A 19,606-nucleotide genomic window follows, 5' to 3' on the forward strand; every position below is an offset into this window, starting at 1 on the left:
CATACAGCATGTATACACAGCCTTTGCAGCATCAGAAATTGAGATTATCAACTTTTAGAAGCAAAGAAAGGGAATGGACAAGACTGTTTGTGGCTCTATAAAAAAAACACTACTGCTTTTGTCACTTAACCATGTAGCTCCCAAGGCTCTTGTCTTGCTTCCTTGCTCCTGCCTTGCCCAATCCATAAAAATTCAACAGTTCCTGAGAAACACTGGAATCCCCATGGAGCAAACTGGAAAGAAGACCAGGTCTGCCTACAGACTTACTATGCGACTTCAGCTACGGCGTATCCCTGTACACTTACCTCCTTTAATAAACAGGAAAATGAGACGCCCTCCTCCCCACCCCACAGCATGCACTTTGAGAGCTGTACAAACATGTGTGTAATTACTTAGTGCTTGCCACATACACGCGCCATACCCAGCCATCCAGAACTTTCTTCCTAAAAGTCATTATTTTTAAAACAAAACAAAGGGTTTGCCCCTTTTTTCCCTACTGTATCAAAAAGAACAAAAAACCAAATGTCGTTTCATAATTGCTATTACAGAAGAGACTTGCATTACAGTTTCCAGCACCTGCACAGTTAAGACCTCATTCACCTCAGGTACAAGAACATGTGTGCTGACTTTGAATATATACCTTACAATTTCTGACTCAATTAGCATACAGCAGCTAATCATTCCCTTTGTAATATATTAGTGGCTGTTTGCCTTTCTGCATCATTGGCTTTTCCCCTTTATTCCCACTGGTTTGAAAGCGGTTGTCATGAATAAATCTAGCACCTACAGCCATGGCTTCTTCCTTTAAAAAGCTCAAGAGAGAGAAAATTAATTAGAAAAATGAAAGCCTTTTTTCATGATATCCAAACCTTGGATCCTAATCCAAACCGCCTGTAATTTAAAAAGCAGAATATACACCACAGGTATCTTGGCTGGCTGCACCAAGGCTGAAGTTTAAGGGTGCCTTGCTCAGAGCCAACGTTAGGACATTGCCAACCATTTACTTCAATTTCACGAGTCCCCAGCACACACACCATACCTAACACCCAGTTTCCCTTATGATGCCCACCCCTTTTCCAAGAAAAACACCCTAAAGCCCTCTGGTTACCAAGGGGACTCCAAAAAAAAAAAAAGGAAACTGACTTCCTTTTTCCCTCTCACCAGCTGATTATGCTGGCTGTTCTGAGCCATCTGACTGTGATCATCCCACATTTGACAGCAGCCACCAGTCTTCTTTGCTCAAATAACCCCTAATTTATACCAACAGGAACATCAACATTATCAATAAACTGTCCCTTTCCCTTCCAGAGAGAGGAAAGGACTGTGACCATTGACCCCTGGGCTACAGATGAGTTGTGCCATGCAGGGTCATCCAGCCTGCTCTGTCTTACCTGCACAGCACACCTAGCCCACAAACCTCATTCTTCTCTAGAAAACAGTCAGCTATCCTTTTCCAGCAAACACTTCTACAGCTGAAAGCTCTGTGTGTTCTGCAGTGCCAAACGCTTCGTAGCACGGGAGTCTCTGTGGCCACCCACAGTATATTCAAATGCACAAACGAGCCAAGAAGCTTTGCATAAACAACTTGGTACAATGTGCTGAGATGCTGCTGTATTTCTGCATGACAAGCTCATTACCATTTGGCCTCAGTTTATGCTGATGTACAGTGGAAAAGAAAAGGGAGAGAGACTCTTCGCAGTTACGTTAATTTTCTTTTATTTAATAAAAAACAGTATCAGATTAAAAATACAAACACTTTGGGTGATTATCCAGCGTTTTCCCCTGTGTGCCTCGTAGAGCTCAAACCAACCAAGGATTGGGAGAAAAAAAAGGAACAAAAACCAAAAAAAAATAACACCAAACAATTTTGGCCGGAGCTGTAAAATAATGTTGCACCAATTAAATTACACCAAATATATTATTATACCTTTGAAATGGCTTTCAGACCAATAAATAAAAAAAAAAAAAGAGACAAATTCAAATAAAAAAGTCGACCTTGTATTACAAAAAAATTAAATAAAAATCACAACACTAATAATAACAATGTGCAGTCAAGTTTGTTTTCTTTTTTCTTCTCTTCTAGGAATGATAACATGCCAGTAAACATGTAACATGCCAGTAACATGCCAGTAAATCCCTATGTAACATTTCCAGTTTGGCAGCAAGCAGTAACTCACTCATTCACATTTGTACACAAGGAAGCAGGCCTGGGCAAAAGCCTCAGGAGGTAGGAGCCTTAGGTGCTCCTCACTTCCCAGCCACGGCTAGCTGAGTTCCCTTCCCTTCGTCCTAAAACCTCTCTAAATGCATTCAAGGTTTAGCACCAGATCTGCAGGGAAGGTGTCAATCAGCACAACCCCACCAAAGTGATGCTCCATCATGCCAACAGGACAGCACTGATTTGCACCAGCTGAGGATGATCTGGCTCTCACGGTCTTGGTCACCAGTTAAACACCGTGGCTGCAAAGCACATCATCCTTGTTTCAGACAGGCCACGGAGACTACATCCAGCTGTTTTAAAATGCACCACAGCAAACCTGTTAACTCAATACACTGCAAAATGGGGTGTTGATATGGGACGGGCTAAAAGAGCACATGCAGGGCCTGTGAGAAAATAGGGCAGCTGAGTATCATACAGAGAGGTACACATCTGTAGAGAAAAGACCCGCAGTTGCCCTTCCTGAGCCAAAGTCCAATTGACTGCATGAGAGTACGTCTCTCATAAATTTCATGGTATTGATGCCGTTTATTCCAGGGCCAACTTTGGTCCAGTGTTTCACAATTAGTAAAGGTCCTCCATAGAGGCAGCTTCACTGATTTAAGAAACTCAGGCTTGCTCATCTTTATGCTAGGCAGCCCAGCTGATTTTTAGGATGAACCAGCAGACTTAAGTACCATGATATACCAAATGAGGAATCTGCAAGTAAAATAGCTCCTTGCCCTAGACACCAGTCATTTATGGGGTTATCCCCAGCTCCCAGGAAGTCCCCAGAGGAACTCTATTCTGTTTCCTTGTGTCGCTTAGGATTTGGGACACAGTGGGCCAAATTCTGCTTCCAGTTACAGGGTAGGAGTGAGAACAGAGCTTGCCCCTGGGCATACGTGTAGACATGAGTTTTGCAGCTGTGGATCATTTGACATCATAGGCTGAAACCTGCCACTGACTCAACACCAGTGCACCTCCAAGAAAGCCAGGGGCTATGTGCTCATGGAAATGAGACTGAATAGGGCCTTAAGATTCCAGTTTGCCCAGGCCTGTCAAACACACAGTGCCTTTCTGACGTAGGCTTACATTCAGGTAATCCAATAGACCCATGTGGTACCTTTATGGAGTTGAAGCCTTCAGTCTGGATAGTGAGTTGTTTGAGAACACAAACCCATATCCTACTTATTTTTTTTTTCAAACTGGTATCATTGCACACGCAGTACCAGCTACACTATATAGAGAGAGGCCCACAGTTTTATGCTATGTTATCAAATCTACCATTATCATTTCATCGCTCAATTCTTTCTGCTCCATTACTACTAACTAGAAACATTTTCATTTGGAGAAAGGCAACTTCCCACTAACTTTCTGACCTCTATCCATTTCCTACATGCTACAACCTTTTCCTTACTTAACATCCTGGTTGCAAACTACCTGTTAACCTCAAATACTATAAGGTGGCACCTTGCTGACAGTGACTGAACTCTAGATTGGAGGGTCAGTTAACCCTTGAGACCCTTTGTTAGATTCATCTTTGTCTGGGCATTCATCTGGCTGGCCATTTTGAGAGGCACAAACTGAACACAGAGGCTGAAATGCCTTAAAAGGCCATTTAGCAGCTGATAACATCCATTCCTTCCAGTTCCCATTAACACTTCTGTGACTGTTTTTGCTGGTAGGAGTGGTAGTTGAAAACAATCTTAGGGCCTCCTGCTTGCTGAAGAGCAATAGCTTAGGGAGGGATCAGATCTGAAAGCCTGCTCCACTGCTTGTCCACATACACCTTGTGAGGCTATTCTAGGGTGAGTCTCTCAAATTATCTGTCTTGGAAAGCATTCAGAACCTCTCATGCCAGCCTGGTGGAAGGGACTGTGGTGACCACCTAGCCAGGCCTCCTGCATAACGCTAGCCAAAGGTTCCCAATGTGCAATGACTGTATCCAGACAAATAACTTCAGGGAGAAACAACGGCTTTCTAAAAGACATTCAAATTTCACTTGAAGAATTCAGCTCATCTCTTGATAAAGCTAATCTAGTATCAATTACAAACCTCCCCAAAACATGTGTCGCTCACTTCCAGTTTTAATTCTGTCTAGCCTTGACTTTGAGCTATCAAGTCTTGATGCTTTTGTCTGCTAGATCCTGATGTGTTTTCACCAAGTATACAAAGACCAAAGGTTTATCTCTCTGGTCAGGTAGGTAATATTTCGAGGACACAACATTAGAGAAGTGTGAGATGGCTTTGGGGCTACTTTACCAGGAGTTCAGCTAAGAAGATACAGCCAACTCCTTTGAAGCAAAATCTACCACTGTCAGCAAATCAGTGACCTGGCTTACTCCATCACAAAGGTACACAGAAAAACTCTCTTCCCTCCTTTTCCATCTTCTCTCTGCTAGTTGAGCTTGTTGCAGATCTCTAGGGCTTTCTTGTAGACCTGAGTCACATCATCCATATCTGTGAGAAGGGAAAAACTGCTGTCCCCCAGACGGTTGCGATAACGCTTTAGATACTGTGGCCGTGGTCGGTTCTGAATTCCTTCGAAGTCTTGGATCTGGAGGAAATTTTCAGCAGAGACACAGCTCCGTATCCTCTGTCTGTTTGGCCTGTTCTCTTGCAAATCCAGCAAATCAAAGGAGTCACTGGACAAAATACTGTCATCACTAATCACGCTGGAGGGGCGACTATAACTTCGAGGTAATACATCTCCAGGCAGGACCACTTCTTCCATAGCCTCCAGCGTTGGTGTGTCAGGGCTAATCAAGGCAGATTCAGTGCTGCTGGTAGAATACTTGCTGTTATGTTTTAAGATGCCCTTACGCCTGCAGGAATGGCTGTAAGACCCATTTCTGGATGGCTCAGTGACCCCTGGAGAAGTGTCCCTATTTACTGTCTCATCATTATTGTCCAAGAGTTCGGAAGATTCACTTCGTTCTGGAGAAGAGTAATAGCCGGACTCCCTCTGCTGAGTCTTCTTTAATATTCCTTTTTTTGGCATTAGTGAAGACTGCTTAGTGCCATATTTGCCCACTACCTCTCCCTCCACACCACTTTTAATGGCTATGCCAGTCCTACACAACTCTTGCTCCAGCTTAAAAGCAGAGGGTAACACTGGGCTGACCACTCCTTCAATGAAACCTGCACTGTGAGATCGATGTTCGCTGTTGCTCCTTTTCTTCAGGATGCCTTTAGGTCTCTTGGAGGTGGGTTTGGATGTATTTTCAGCTCCTCCTTCCTGGATGGACTGTGAAATGTCATTTTCCTTTTTTGACTTTTTCAGAGACCTTTGTCTCTCTAGTGTGACTTCAGGACCTTTGGGCTTAGAAAGGCACTTCATTTTGGTATCGGTCTCTGGTTGGAGGCCAGTAGAACGGTGATGCCAATCAATGAACCTTGCTAACAACGGGGACTCGGAGTCCCTCATGGCATCACAGTCACAAACACTACTCTTATAGCCCCAGTTCACCCACCAGTGGTTGGCAATGTCTTCAATGGTTGCTCGACGTTCAGGGTTCACCATCAGCATCCACCTGATAAGACCACGAGCATCTATGGACAAAGAATGGAATATAACATATTTAGGTGTGGACATTCTTAGTTTCACCAGTTTAAAATGTAAGCGTGAAGCCAATCAAATGAGCAACAATAATGCTTCTTACAACAGGAAAAGGGAAAGAGGGCAAAGCTTTGGCCATCAGTCAACACTGGAAAATGGATTTGAGTACTAGTTCTTATCAGAAGAATATGATTCACCCAAGAAATGTACACTGGGTTATTAAATTAATACTCATACTGTATTAGTCAGTGATTAGTTCCACATTACTGAAAGAAGTCAGCAACCTATTGACTTTAATAATTGCAAATCTTAGAGGAAAACAAAGGGGAATAAGGATAGTGTAAATGATCTACACATTACTGCTTTCACATTTACTTTTTCCATAAACAGTGTAGTCTTCCATATATTTTAAAGGTGTATTTTCAAATGATACAATATTTGTTTAAATATAACATATATACAAATTTTTAAGGCTGTACAAAATTATAATCAATGACCTGGACTTAGTTGATGCTATTCTGTCAGGTGACTGCTTAATGTGTTATCCTCCAAGTAGAAGTAAATGTGAACACAGTGGCATTAATTCAGATTTTGGCTTGCCTTCTTGGATAAGAGACTGCATTGCTCTAACCATTCATGCTGTCTCTGCTAGTGATATACCACAGCGAGGACTGATCTGTACCAGTATGTCATATCAGTTTACAGCTTGTCTGAACAATTCCACTTGCAATAGCTAACAGACCTTTTCCACTGTCATAGATCTGGTTAAAAGAGCCCGTTACAGCTTCCCCAAGGCAATAAAATCTATCTGCTACAAAACTTTAATTTCAAAAGGACTTTTGGTAAACACTGCACCCAGATAGGAACTGATAGCAAATGAAACCAATAGGGGAATGAGGTATTTTTCTTTCTTCATCACTCTAATGACACCAAAACATGTCAGAAGGGGCCAGGCAAATCCTCCATTATGAACTCCTGTCAGCTCAATTATGTTGCCCTCACTCCTTTTTTTGTACCTGAGGTCTGTGTTGGCTCACGATACTCTCCACTGCTGATCTGCCTGATGAGATTTTTGTGATCGAAGCCATCAAAGGGCATTGTTCCATAAACCAGAGTGTAAAGCAATACACCAAGGGCCCAGCTGTCAACCTGAAATACAGAGGCAACCCATGTGAAGCCCAGAAAAGCTGATCCCCACCCTTCTCTTTGCCATTATCACCGCAAGAGCAGCATCACATCCAGCTGTGCCTACTGATGGGCAAAGCCATATCTAACATCTGACTAACCATAGACAAAGCAAATGAAAGCAAATGAAGGGAGCTTGAGAACTCACAGTATGGGAGAGACCCAACCAAACCCACATGTGAAATAACACTAGCATTAAGACTAAACCTCAAGAACACCATCATCAAAGACATCCCCATACCACCACAGAAAACTGACCCTTCTTACCTCTGGGCCTCTGTAAGGTCGTCCATTAACTATTTCAGGGGAAGCATAGAGTGGGCTTCCACAAAAGGTCTGCAGAAACTTGTCTTTGTGGTAAAGGTTGGAGAGTCCAAAATCAGCAATCTGCAAATAGAATTACACAAGGCATCTGTAGTATTAATGTTATCTTAATGCAACAGAAAATCCTTTATCAGGAAAGACTTAGCTATATTTGTCTCTGCTGGAAGGCAGGGATCCCTCGACATGGAAAATCTCTCAGGTTCTCTGGTCAACCCATTATGCTATGATTTTTTTACTTTTTTTTCTAAAGATCCTCCAGAGAAGGAGAAGGGTCCCTAGGTTAAATCCCCCAGATCAGGAACAAAGATGCTTTGGTTCCATTCCTAGACAGGTCACTGACTGACTACACAACCATCAGTCAGTAATTTTATCCTGGATGAACGGCGTATACTTGCAAAGACAATCTTATACTGGGAGGCGCTGGGCCTGCTGTGCACTGATTGCTCTTCACCTTGTACAGTCAGTAGCAAAGGAAAGCAAAGTAGAAAGTACTACCATTCTTATCACACACATGCAAGCAAAAAGCCAAGACCTTTAAATCCAACAGGAGGAGTGAAACACACGTGTGACAGGAAACTAAACTTTACAGAAGAAAGTGGTTTTTGAAATTATCTGGAATTTAGCTACACTTGAAGGGGGAAAAGTGAGGAACTCTCTCACTCTTCCAGATTCAGGGACTCCAGCTGAGGAATCTGAGCTGTTAAGCACATGAGATGTCTATCATGAGATAATAAACACAAGTCTGGTTCCTAACTGGAAACAATAGGCCCAAATCCGGCTTTCCCAACACAAACAAAACTTCCCCTGAGACTTTGGGAATTTTGCCTATGTAGGAATTGCAGGATCAGGTCCAAATATTTTGTTTACTTCAATTCTCTGGTTTTGTTCTTACAAAACAAAGGCTGAGGATAGCAACACTAAATGCTCCCACAACCTTTGCATTTCCTTTGTTTCTCTAGCACAAGGCAACATATCTCAATTTTTATCTTCTTTAAAACCCAAACACTTCTGATTCCCAGAGATACTTCTATTACTGCTCACTACTGACATAAGGTGTACATAAAAGACTAGCTTTAAAAGCCTAGGCATTAAAGAAGTATTATAGCTATAAGAGACAGGACTTTTCTCTGGGTTTTCTTCAACTTATTTGGTCTTTTATACCAGAAAGAAATTAAATCCAAGGAATCATCACAAGACAAAATTCAAGAAAATACAAATTGAACAGAAAAGGATTCATCAGCAGCATCATTCATTCCTGCTTTCTAAAATGCACGTCACCAGTGCCTCTAATACCTGTTTTAATTGCAATGTCTAGTGAACTCTTGGGAGACATAAAGTCTTTGTCTCTACTACCTAAACTCCTACAGACACACCTAAAAAATGTCACAGTTGAGACCAAAATGAACAAAGCTGGTGATGTATGGAGAGAAGTTCCCAGTTTTGTTTCTCTAACCCAAAACAGAAACAAGTATATACACACTTTATAAATAGATATATATATTGGTATATCTAGATACTTTCTCATTACAAATAAAAACATTTTAAAAAATTATCATTTTCACAGAATTTTTAAAGTCATAGACCAAATATGAGATTTCATGCTTTGCCTTATTTTATTTTGATGTTCTGCAGGTGTTCCACTGACAATCTGGACTCATGCTATCCTGCTCAAAGAGCATCTGATTCTTGTTCATTAATGTTAATGTATCTCCCCATGTCCATTCATAGTTTGCATTCACTCAGTCCCTGAGACAGTGTATTATCAACCCGCAGCAGAAAATTCAACCCTTAAATAAATGTGGTTTGTAAAAATCTTCATTGTATGGCTGGAATGTCATTGAAAACAGCTGGTGTACAATTGCAGTCTGCAAACATATTCTCATGGCTCAGATTGCACTTAATTGCCCTAAATTCCACTTTCTTATCAAATCACCCTGCCTGGCTTGCAGGAAGTTGGTTTTAAGCCTTATGAAGTGTGCCCTGTCAATCAGGGGAAGAATGGGATCATTTGAAGTGTTAAAAATTCCTGCTGGTCATAGAGTTTTATTTTAGTTCAGGATGCAGCTAAGACAAGGACAAACACTACACAGTGTGATTCCTTAAGAAAATACATTCCCTTAACACCATGGAATGTATAAAATGCATGTGGATGTGCATGAATATATATATAGGGACACACATACCATTGTTCACACTAAGAAACTCTCAGACTTGGGCATTCGTGTTTTCATTTTGACCATTCCGGAAAAGAGTATTTATGTTACAGTCCACTCCCATACTCACAGACTGATGTTTATCAGCTTTTCCCATTAAAACTGTCATGCCCCCCAAAACAAGATTAATAGAAGCCAACATTACTTCATGTTCTTGGCACTTAAATGGACCTAAGGCATCAAGTCAAAAAAACTTCCTAAATTGGGAGGAGCACGGAAATTGACTTTTATTCCACTCGCTTCAGGAGGTGTATGCTTCATATTTACTGTTAACTATGATAAACCAGATGTAGTTTATTGTTTAAGTGTGGACTATAAATTCCATGCAGTTCACACTCATGGAAATTGTCAGTTTTATCCCACTTAAGAATCTGTCCCTCTGTACTGTAGACAGAGAAATAATTAGGTCTCTTAAAGCAAATGAAACGTATGTGCAGTCAGTGAGACTGCCAGCAAGGTAAATCCCAATTACATATACTTACTCTGTAAATATGAAACCCTCATGGGTTTTTAGTGGTTAGTCTGCTTGGTGTCCCCTTACCAGCCCAAGAGAAAGCGCAGTTAGTAGGATTAAGTTACTATTATACTTGCATTTTTCTCTCATTCTATCAATTTGGGGTTGATCATACAGTTTACGTCAACATCTGCTAGACATCTCTTTTAGGTGCAATTCCCAGCCCAGGATCCTCCACAGCCCTGCTGTGAACAATGAGGCCCCCTTCATTGTGCCAGGTTACATGACAGAGGTAGGTATCCTTGGGGATAGGCTGGGAAACAGGGCAGGGACACAGTATATGGATAGGCCAACAAGAAGCACTAATTCCCTGGCTGCAGCGCTGGGCAGCAGTTTCTTTCCACCTCCCTGCGTGCAGTTTCGGAGAGAGCTGAAGCGCTTGGGGACGTGAGGTCCTCATCATGCCAAACTGCAGGAGCTATGGGTGAATGGAGGCAGCTACATCCTCACCCCACTGCTATTTCTTCTAGTAAGTTCATACCTACAATGAACCAAAACCTAGTATCCTCAGTCTTTTTAAAACTAATGAAGAGAAAAAGGCACTACAAGAAGGCTTTCTGAAGACCACCAAAGGCAGATGCCTAAAACCATCACGAATCTCTTCCCAAAAAGGGCTTTCTAACTCACCAACTCAGGGAAGCAATTTGGAGCTACCTTAGCCCTAGTGCTTGTCTGACACTACCACCTCCAGCTGGGTTAGGATGATGAACAATGATATCCTTTCGATGGGATGAAAATGACAGTGACAGGCTGCTGTGCCACTGCAGGGTGGGGGCAGCAGCTGTACCTACCCCAGGGCAAGCAGAAGGGGCAGCTCCGAGTTACCTGAGCTGGAGGGTCAGTCACCAAGTGCAGAACAGAGTAAATTCTAAGGTGAACTGTGCTGTCAGCAGCTGGCACATGAATATGAGGAAGGAGAAGCTTGTACATGCTGCAGAAACCCTTACTTCATTGCCATATTATTTCTTTAAAGAATATGGCACCATGAGCAAGGTAAGAAAGCAAAGAACACTCTTCTGCCCTAAAAGGCTGCAGAGTTTTAGGAAGGTTTAGCTCTAGGATTGTGCCCCAGTACTAACTTCCACAAACAGGGTAGGTCCCAGGAGAAACACTTGCACTCAGGGTTTCTGCTACACAGCTGGGTGCCTATCTGGGGAGCAAGACAAGGTACTGTTTGATTAATTGGCTGGATGAATTCCTTGTACCCCATGGATCTGTGTGCATGTTCAGCCTCACAAGTGTTTAAAAGTCACTTTATTCACTTGTGTTTTGCTGCATTTAGGCGTTTCAAGTAATAGTTTGCAGGAAATATTACCACATACACCCAGTCCCTGAAAAACATAATTATATACCACAGAGCAGATTACTTTCTTTCCCTCATCACCTTCCACCTCTGGCCTGTGGATCTGCAGAACTCTTCAAAATGCATAATTTTATGTCAGCTTCCAGACACTGGTGTTTCCGAGTTGCTGTACTCCAACATGACTCCATTTCCAAAGACTTTTTTCTCACTACCATAACTCCATACACTGCTTCATGACCTTCATATAATTAGCTAAGATTTAAGAATGGTTTCCAAGTTAGCATAGTATCATGTAAAATAGCTTGGGGCCCTTTTCAGTCAGATAATAATTTCTAATGGATTACATGTTCTCTTCATTTCCTGTTCTAAAAGTATTACTTAAGTCACTATACACGGATCTAATTTTACAACATCTTATTTTTTCCTCACATTGCTATGACATGTTTGTGTATAGCCTGATGTACAGATCACTGCTTTCTTCAGAAACATGTATTTAATTGCAGATTGCACCCAAAACCAAAGGGATTCCTTTCATTTTCTCATTCTTAAAATCAAATTGCCAATGTTGTAAGTGCTTTGTAATCCACTGAATGAAATATAAATAATGGGAAAGTACAGATAAGACTATCACTCCATTTCTAAAAAATGCCTTCCACTGAGTATTTGAAGCCATTAGTCAATACCAAACCCCAAAATGCATATTCCTTTTTTCTGCCTGAATAAACCATATACAAAGCTGTCAGAATGAGGACCTGATAATTTTACTCCTAATAAATAATTTACTGTTCCATATGTGTTTCCTTGCCAACGGTTACTGTTTGGTGAAACAAAAAGAAGGAAGTAACATGGAAACCACAGTAACATACTCAGAGCTTCAGTATCAGCAAAGTATTGGCAGTGTGCTTAACATCAAGTATTCAAAACTGATCTTAGTCAGGAGGTGCAAAAAACAGACAGCAGGGAGAAAAAGGAAAACAATACAAAAAGTCATCTCTTTAAGTAATCCAAATTCAAGCACTACTGATAGCAAGATGCATGAAATACCAACTGCTTCCCAAGTCCTGTCTGGTTTTCAGCTTCATGAGACCCTTTGCAGAAACACTTGCTAGTGGACAGTAAGGGAGCTTGCAGCCACCTACCCATGCCATGGCAGCCTTGCCCTCTCAGAGGTGTACCTTACACTTTGCAGAGAAGAACCTAAGGAAAGGCTGGAAATACGCAAAATACCTACAAGGCAGCTTAAACACAGTGCAGTTTGGGAAAGCAAAGCCTTCAAGAAAAAGATGTCCAAATGATTGGAAAGGATGCGGGGAGTCATGGCTATCTGAATTTCTTCCACAGCAGTGCCACTCATTACAGCAGCTGAAATGCATCTGTGGTTCTGAAGTCCCTGGGTCAGCTACATGGTCTGGACCCAAACACAAAGCTACCTGTCCCTGTCCCATCCTCCTGCTCTACCCGCCGGACAATTAGACTCCCATAAAGAAGAGCAGGGAGGGAGTGGAGCCTTCTGACAAAGCACAGCTCCCTGGAGGCTTGGGGAAGTGATTGGTTTTGCATATGAGGACCACAGCGCAGAGATCCAGCCCACCGCAGTTAGCAAATTCTCCAAATTCCTCTTTTCTCTCAAGAATTCTCTGATTAGCTGGGAAGACAGCATGGCGTGTAATGCGGAAAGAAAGGTCATTTTGCCTGCGGAAGTCTGTTTCGTATACAATGTCCTAGAAAGGCTACTTTTTGTTTCCAGCCCTGCTGAGAACAGCTCAGGCTGCTGCAGCCAGTATCCCGACAGGGACAGGAGCAGGGAGGTTTGCTCTGACACTGGATGTTAACAGCAAAACGTCCAAGTATTGCATTGGATGGGCCTTCTGTAAAAGACTATTTTTAGAAACCACATATTTATGTGCCTTTAATCCACTAGTTGATCCAAGTTAGCTTCTGTCATTAGCATTACACAGATGGCAGCTACCATATGTTACTTTCCATTTCCATTGCACATCAGCTTAAAATGAAGACAATCTCTCCTGCATGCAGCGCAGAAGGCAGTGTTTGCAGCCACATGGCTTTCAGTGAAGACAAAATGAAGACTCAGGTTATTTAGGTATTTGGCTATGCAGTGAGCTCCCTGATTACATTGTTAATGAAAAAAGGATGCCAAAAAACATCAGGAGAAACTCCTCAGCATCCTTCCCTCTGCCCATAGATGAGTACACCGAGCCACCCTCACATCTGCCTACCCAGGGAGGAAAAAAGTGGAAAGTGAAAGAGGTTCAGCTACCTGGAAACTACACTTACCTCTGCATTATTTCTTTGTGCTACAGCTATTAGGAAAAAAAGAAGACAAAGGGAAAAAAAGTCATTCCCATGCTTTCACTAGGGAGAAATGACATGGAAATGACATCACTGGCATCACTATCCAAAGTATACGTTTGTGTCTGGAGTTCCAAGGCCATTTCCTAATGAAGCGCATGTGCTTTACTAGGTTTATTTTGAAACTTTATTTGCTTATTTTCCAGCCATGATCAAAAGGACATTCAGAGTGTTCTGTAGGAGGCACTTGAACCATGTAGACCAGAAAAGTTTCTTCCTAGCCCCAGCAGCAGCCAGCAATAATATCATTCGTACAATAAACCCGACTACATGACATGCTCTGCTATTTCCTACCAATAAATAGATACTGCTTCAGGAATCGTGGACCTTGGGTGGCAGGACAGGGCCACTTCCCCCAGGTCATGCAAAGCTTCATTTAGCATCTATGATCAGTGACCAGTGGTGCTCTTTCCCTAACTTCCAAACCCCTGAGCCTCTTGCCAGAATCTGTTGCTTAGTAGTTGTTGCCATAACACTGGCTCTTCTAATTCTTTAGTTCAAAATGTTACAAAACATACAAAGCCATTCTGAGAAGCTGAGAAAAAAAATCTTACCTTAATATTAAAATTGTCATCAAGAAGGATGTTTTCCAATTTTAGGTCCCTGTGGACAACACCATTCTGAAAAAAGGAAAAAAAAAAGGGGAGAACATGAGAAAATATTGGGAAAATTAAAGGTGAGCTGGCAGGGTGGTCTTTGCATCTACATTTCAGGACTGATTTCACTGTCATAACACTCACGGCCCAGTGACTAGTGACAGGCAATGCATTAGTCATTTGGTGTGTGGTTAAGGGAAGAATGACTGGAATCTGTCCTCCCACAAAGCCTCTAAAACAGCAGGGGGCTAGGGGAATGGAGGGCTGGGGGGTGTCTTTTCGGAACTTAATTCCAGCCTGAATCCTGCCCCCACTGCGTGAAAGCAATATATTCTTCCCAGGCACCAGAAAACAATATCTGTCAATGACGTTAGTCCTTACAAAAGCCCTCATTCCTCCAATGTGCAGCCATGTGGATTGTGGGGTTATAATCCTAAAGGACTGCAAATGTTAAGGCTGGCAGTGGACAAGCTAGGTTTAGGTTAGAGCCTTCTTTAAAGAAATTTGGGAAAGACAAACTGCATAGGAAAGAGAGCTGTAGCTTTTCAGCACTACAGTGAGGACTTTGAAAACCTCTCTTGTTGATCAGACTTCAAGTGGAGATTAAAGTGTTTAAGAATTCAAATAAAAACTGGTGCTAGCTGCTCAGCGCCTTTAGCCTCATGCAAGTTTTTGCTCTATGCAGTTGATTCAAAAGCAGGGATAAAAGGTCCACGATGACAATCAGATACATTGGATTTAATTGCTTAATTTGTCATTCTAGTGGGTACCATGATGGAAAAAGTCATTAGCAAAGCATCATTCTAGTGCTCCTGCCACATCTGGAGAAATGTTCCTTTTGCCTATCCAAAATGAGCACATGCTAAAGTTCGTATATGAACACCGTTCTCTTGGCTTTTTTCTTTCATATATTTTATCTCCTAAAGTTGTTCACGTGTATATTCAAATTGCAAACTATCATTCATTGAATTTATTAATATTGTAGAAATCCTATAGGATGCCTTTTCTAGTTAATGATGTTAATAGTTTTTTTAATGTCAAGAGAACTATTTTAAAGGCAAAAAAGCAACATAGGGCTAATGTAAGGGAGTGGCTCTTATCTGACATAACACAGGAAAACATCCTTAGTCTTTAAAAACAGGCAGCGAATAACTGCAGCATTTTTAATGAAGACCTCATGCCATACTGATATAATCATATGTTGTGATATTTAATAATGAATGCTGTTGCCTCAGACAAACTTTGAAATATGTAAGTTACTAGCAGCCTTCAAACAGCATTTTTTACTATCAAATCCTTTGCTCACCTTGTGGCAGTAATGTACAGCAGAGACTATTTGTCGAAAGAAGTGTCTTGTCTCTCTCTCGCTTAATCGCCGCCTCTCACTGATGTAATCATACAACTCTCCTTTGCTTGCATACTCCATGATGATCACAATCTTATCTTTATTTTCAAAAACTGCACAGGATAAAAGAAAAAAAAAATATCACAGTTGATTCAATATGTTTGAAAACTGACACATTAAAGAGTGAAGAAGATTCAGGGTGACTGAACATATCCTGTATCATCACTGCAGCCTGGAGAGATGCACTACCAACACCACTGCAAAAAACAAGTTCCAAAGCTAATTTTTTCCAGAAGATTACGTTTCAGACCAAGAAAAGGAAGTTGAGGCTATCTTCACTTTCCTGTGGCTACATTAAAGAAGCTCTTTGCCTTTATAATATGGGATCATAGGGTGCCAAAATCAACTTGATCCTAATGAAGTAGATACTCGTGCCAGTGACACCTGAATACTAATCCCTGCTCCATCTGGGACTACTTCTTACCAGTAGTCCTCTTGAGGCTAGAGGACAGAAGGAAACAGGAGCTCTCATAATCTGGAAAAGATTAAGAGAAGGCATAATAAACTCAGTCTTCAATGACTGGCTCATACAGGGTTACCTGTATATAAGCCAATACTTTATTTGCTTATAATGACATTGGTTGGCTTTCACCTACTGTCAAAACCCAAAAAAGTGAACTGATGCATGTGTCATCTTCCAGCTCAACTCTGTGCAGTATCATGGTGGGCACGGACACTTGAGCTAGCAGAGGCTGCAATGTCTCTGGAGCTGAGCAGCTCTTGTCAGTATGGTTCTTCACCCCATCTCACGCACCCAACTCATCCTCAAGCTTACTTATCTCCTGCCACCACCACATGTCCCATTGCATGTTGTAGATATCTTCTATCACTTGCGCAAATCTGGCAACAATGTGCAACTCCCATGTAAGCAACAAAAGGAATATTCATCCAATACACGTCACAACTTGACTGTTCTTTGGGCCTGAGGGTACTCTGTGCCACATGCTGTCAAGGTCCTCACTGGGAGCTGCAGATAACTAAACACTTAATCTAGTAAAGCAGGCTGTGAGTAGTCTCAAATTGCCATAGTGCCCTGGCTGCTAAATAGTTTTTCCCTTCTGACATTGAAAATCCACTTCAACGCACTGGAAACTTCCTGCATGTACCATAAATAACCATTGCTCATACTAAAATATGGTCATTTTCCTTTTCATTTTATCTGTGGCAGCAGCCTGCTGAGGCTAGGTCACGTTGGCAGCAAAGCATCTGCAAATTAATGAGGTTACAGCAGTTATTATAAATGGTTGTTAGTTTTGACCAGTCCTACTGGAATGATGCCTTCTTCTATCTCTTTAGCAAAGTTCAATCAGTAGTTCTTAGTGGGGTTTTTACTTAAAAAAAAAAACAAAAAAAAACCCCACAACAAAACCAACATAAAAACAACCACCAAACCCAACTTCAGCTTTTGCAGTGAAATGTGAAGCTGCCCCTCTCAACACAGAGATACTTGCTGTTCTTAGGCTTTGTCTCATGTCCTCTCACACCCTGTCACTCAATTCTACAAGCCACAGCCTCTGCAGTTCCCTCTAACACCCCTGAACCCCAGCCAAAGAGTTATGATAAAAGTGAAAGCGAACAGCCAGATAAAATTGGCTGCTGACTTGTCTGCTAGCCTCACTGTACCCCAAAGCAGAGGCTCCTGCCAGTGATTACATCCTATGTGCATCCTCATTAGTAATAAACTTCAGAAACCAGAAGAGCCACCTCTGGATGGATTATACTTATAGTATCCTCTCCACGAATGACAGACTGATATTGTTTGGGAAAAACTGAACGTGCCTCATGTCATATAGGGAAGTGCAGCGATGTGTTACCAATAAAGCAGCAATGCACACATTCGTTTCTCTAAGCTTGGAAAGGCTAGTTACATACAAGGCTGTTTAGGAAGGCAAAAAGAAATAGTTTCAGAAAGCTTACACAGATCACTAATAACGCTCTTATTTAGGAGATCTGATTTAAAAAAAAACAACAAAACAAAACGGATCTAATTCCTCACCCTCCCCCCCAAAAAAGCTGATTCAATGAGTTAGGGTTATATCAGGCACATATAGATGAAGTTGCCACATGGCATCACTGACCTCAGTGGACTCTCATGGTGGTGCACACTTTAAGCAGTACCAGCTGAGGACCACCCTGAGCTCAGGGGGACAATTTGCCTCACCAGAGGTGCACAGATGAGGGTATGGGGGTGAAAGGGACCTTGGCTCTTCCCACCCAGGCCCCTAACCATTGATGCCCTATCAGGTGTTCAGTGCCAATGATGACAGTAACAGCAGCACCAGCCCTGATACGATGGAGCATTCTTGGAGCCTGTGCTTTAATCAAAGTTCTGCCTCCATCACTCAGCCATAAGAGCTTTTTCAAGTCATCCTTGATGTTCTGAAGTTTTAAATGCAAAATCTATTTTTTTTTTTTGGTCTTAAAATTAGCATGTTATACAACTCCTGATCCAGACATATTTTCCTGCATTTTTACAGAAATGAAGTGGAAAGACATTTGGTTTGGAGGAATGTGCATTTAGAGGTACTTTCTATTTCAAATTTTCTCTTATGCCCTCTAGGAACTTGAATTTAAGAAAGGAGAAATTGCTGTTCCAAATTTTGAATTTTTGTCACAAAACAGCACTAGAATCAATGAGAAGAGAAGCATCCTGGTAACTTGCATTCAGGTTTCAGTTTACCAGCACTCTCAGGACAGATTGGAACATTCTTTTTCTTCATGAGGAAGCATGGGGAGGACACTACCCTTGGACTCAGATGACATTACAGAGGTCTCCTCAGCATCATCACAGCTGAATGATTACAGAATTAAACACCTATTTATCTCTTCACCAACCAGCAGAGGTGACAACCTTTTTTTTTTCTCCAGGGAGATGGAATGTATATTTACAACTGCATCATCTCAGTTCAGAGCACCTCTATTGTATCACCTGAATCTCAAGAGGGGACCTGCAGTTCCTGTAGAGAGGGAATTGAACAGTGGACAAAAACATCTTAAATGAGAGCTGCTACTGAAGGAGAAGGAGTGAAGAGGCAGTGAGATTTTTGTCTATAGACACACACAATCTTAAAGAGGAATTCGGTGGTCAAAACTATCGAGCACGTGACAAGGTGATATTCTGGCAAGTCTCAGACCATCAGCCACATACACCTCAAATTTTCACAGTAGCAGTTAGGATTTCAGGCAGGTTTCATACAGACACTTCTGAATTTCCCTTCTGAGCACAGTACGTAGTTTTATAAACACAGGCTCCAAGAAAGCATTGTGGCTAACAGCTGAGGGAAGAGAGGAGGGCATCAATTAAAGACTGGATTAACTTACTGCAATTAATAATGACGTAATAAATATACTGCCCTGTTAACACCTGGGCCGTAACCTGCAGGCTGATGATGGACGGATTGCCTCCATATAGCTTCTGGGCCTGCTTGGCTCACTCTTTGGGGTTTTTTTTTGCAGATGATTTATTACCTGCCATCCTACCGGATATTCATTCCGAAACTCACCCTCACCTAGAAGTATGCCTGAACTGTACCTACTGCCGACAGAGAAGCACAGCTTCAGCAGGATGCTGCACCCCAGGAACATCCCACAGCTGGCTACTGATGGGACAGCTGTGTCATACAAGCTTGCTCCTCAACCTGGACCAAGGTCAAAGGAAGGAGTGGGTTATGTATAAGAAAGGTGGGGCTGATCTTGCTTCTTTCAAATCATCAATACTCTGCAAACAGCTGGCCAAATAAGATAGGTGGAGAACTGTCAGTTCAACACCCAGAAATGGTAGCAGGAGAGATGGTCTGTCAATCACAAATCAAGAGACAGGGGTTGCTTAGATACAAGGCATGCCTTAGATACACGGCATGAGCTCCACATATTAGAGGAGACAGCAGCAGGAGAAATGCTTGCTACAAGCTGTGTGTCATTGATTTCTTAGTTTATT

General features: G+C 41.9%; 1 protein-coding gene across 1 annotated transcript in view; it reads right to left on the reverse strand.

Moving 5' to 3' along the window:
* Positions 1 to 1,692: 1,692 nt before the first annotated feature.
* NUAK1 (NUAK family kinase 1) overlaps positions 1,693 to 19,606 on the reverse strand; it is a 48,908-nt gene continuing 30,994 nt past the window's right edge. The window contains exons 3-7 of the mRNA XM_061445040.1: positions 15,571 to 15,722; positions 14,223 to 14,288; positions 7,212 to 7,331; positions 6,776 to 6,908; positions 1,693 to 5,752 (exon numbers count right to left, since the gene is read on the reverse strand). Of these exons, the coding sequence (XP_061301024.1) occupies positions 4,599 to 5,752; positions 6,776 to 6,908; positions 7,212 to 7,331; positions 14,223 to 14,288; positions 15,571 to 15,722 (1,625 nt within the window). The 3' untranslated portion in view covers positions 1,693 to 4,598. The remainder of the gene's footprint in view (positions 5,753 to 6,775; positions 6,909 to 7,211; positions 7,332 to 14,222; positions 14,289 to 15,570; positions 15,723 to 19,606) is intronic.

The sequence above is a fragment of the Pezoporus flaviventris genome, unplaced genomic scaffold (genome assembly GCF_033815535.1).
Source record: "Pezoporus flaviventris isolate CSIRO_AGI_PZ_B2104156 unplaced genomic scaffold, CSIRO_AGI_Pfla_v1 ptg000002l, whole genome shotgun sequence".
Taxonomy (NCBI): Eukaryota; Metazoa; Chordata; class Aves; order Psittaciformes; family Psittacidae; genus Pezoporus; species Pezoporus flaviventris.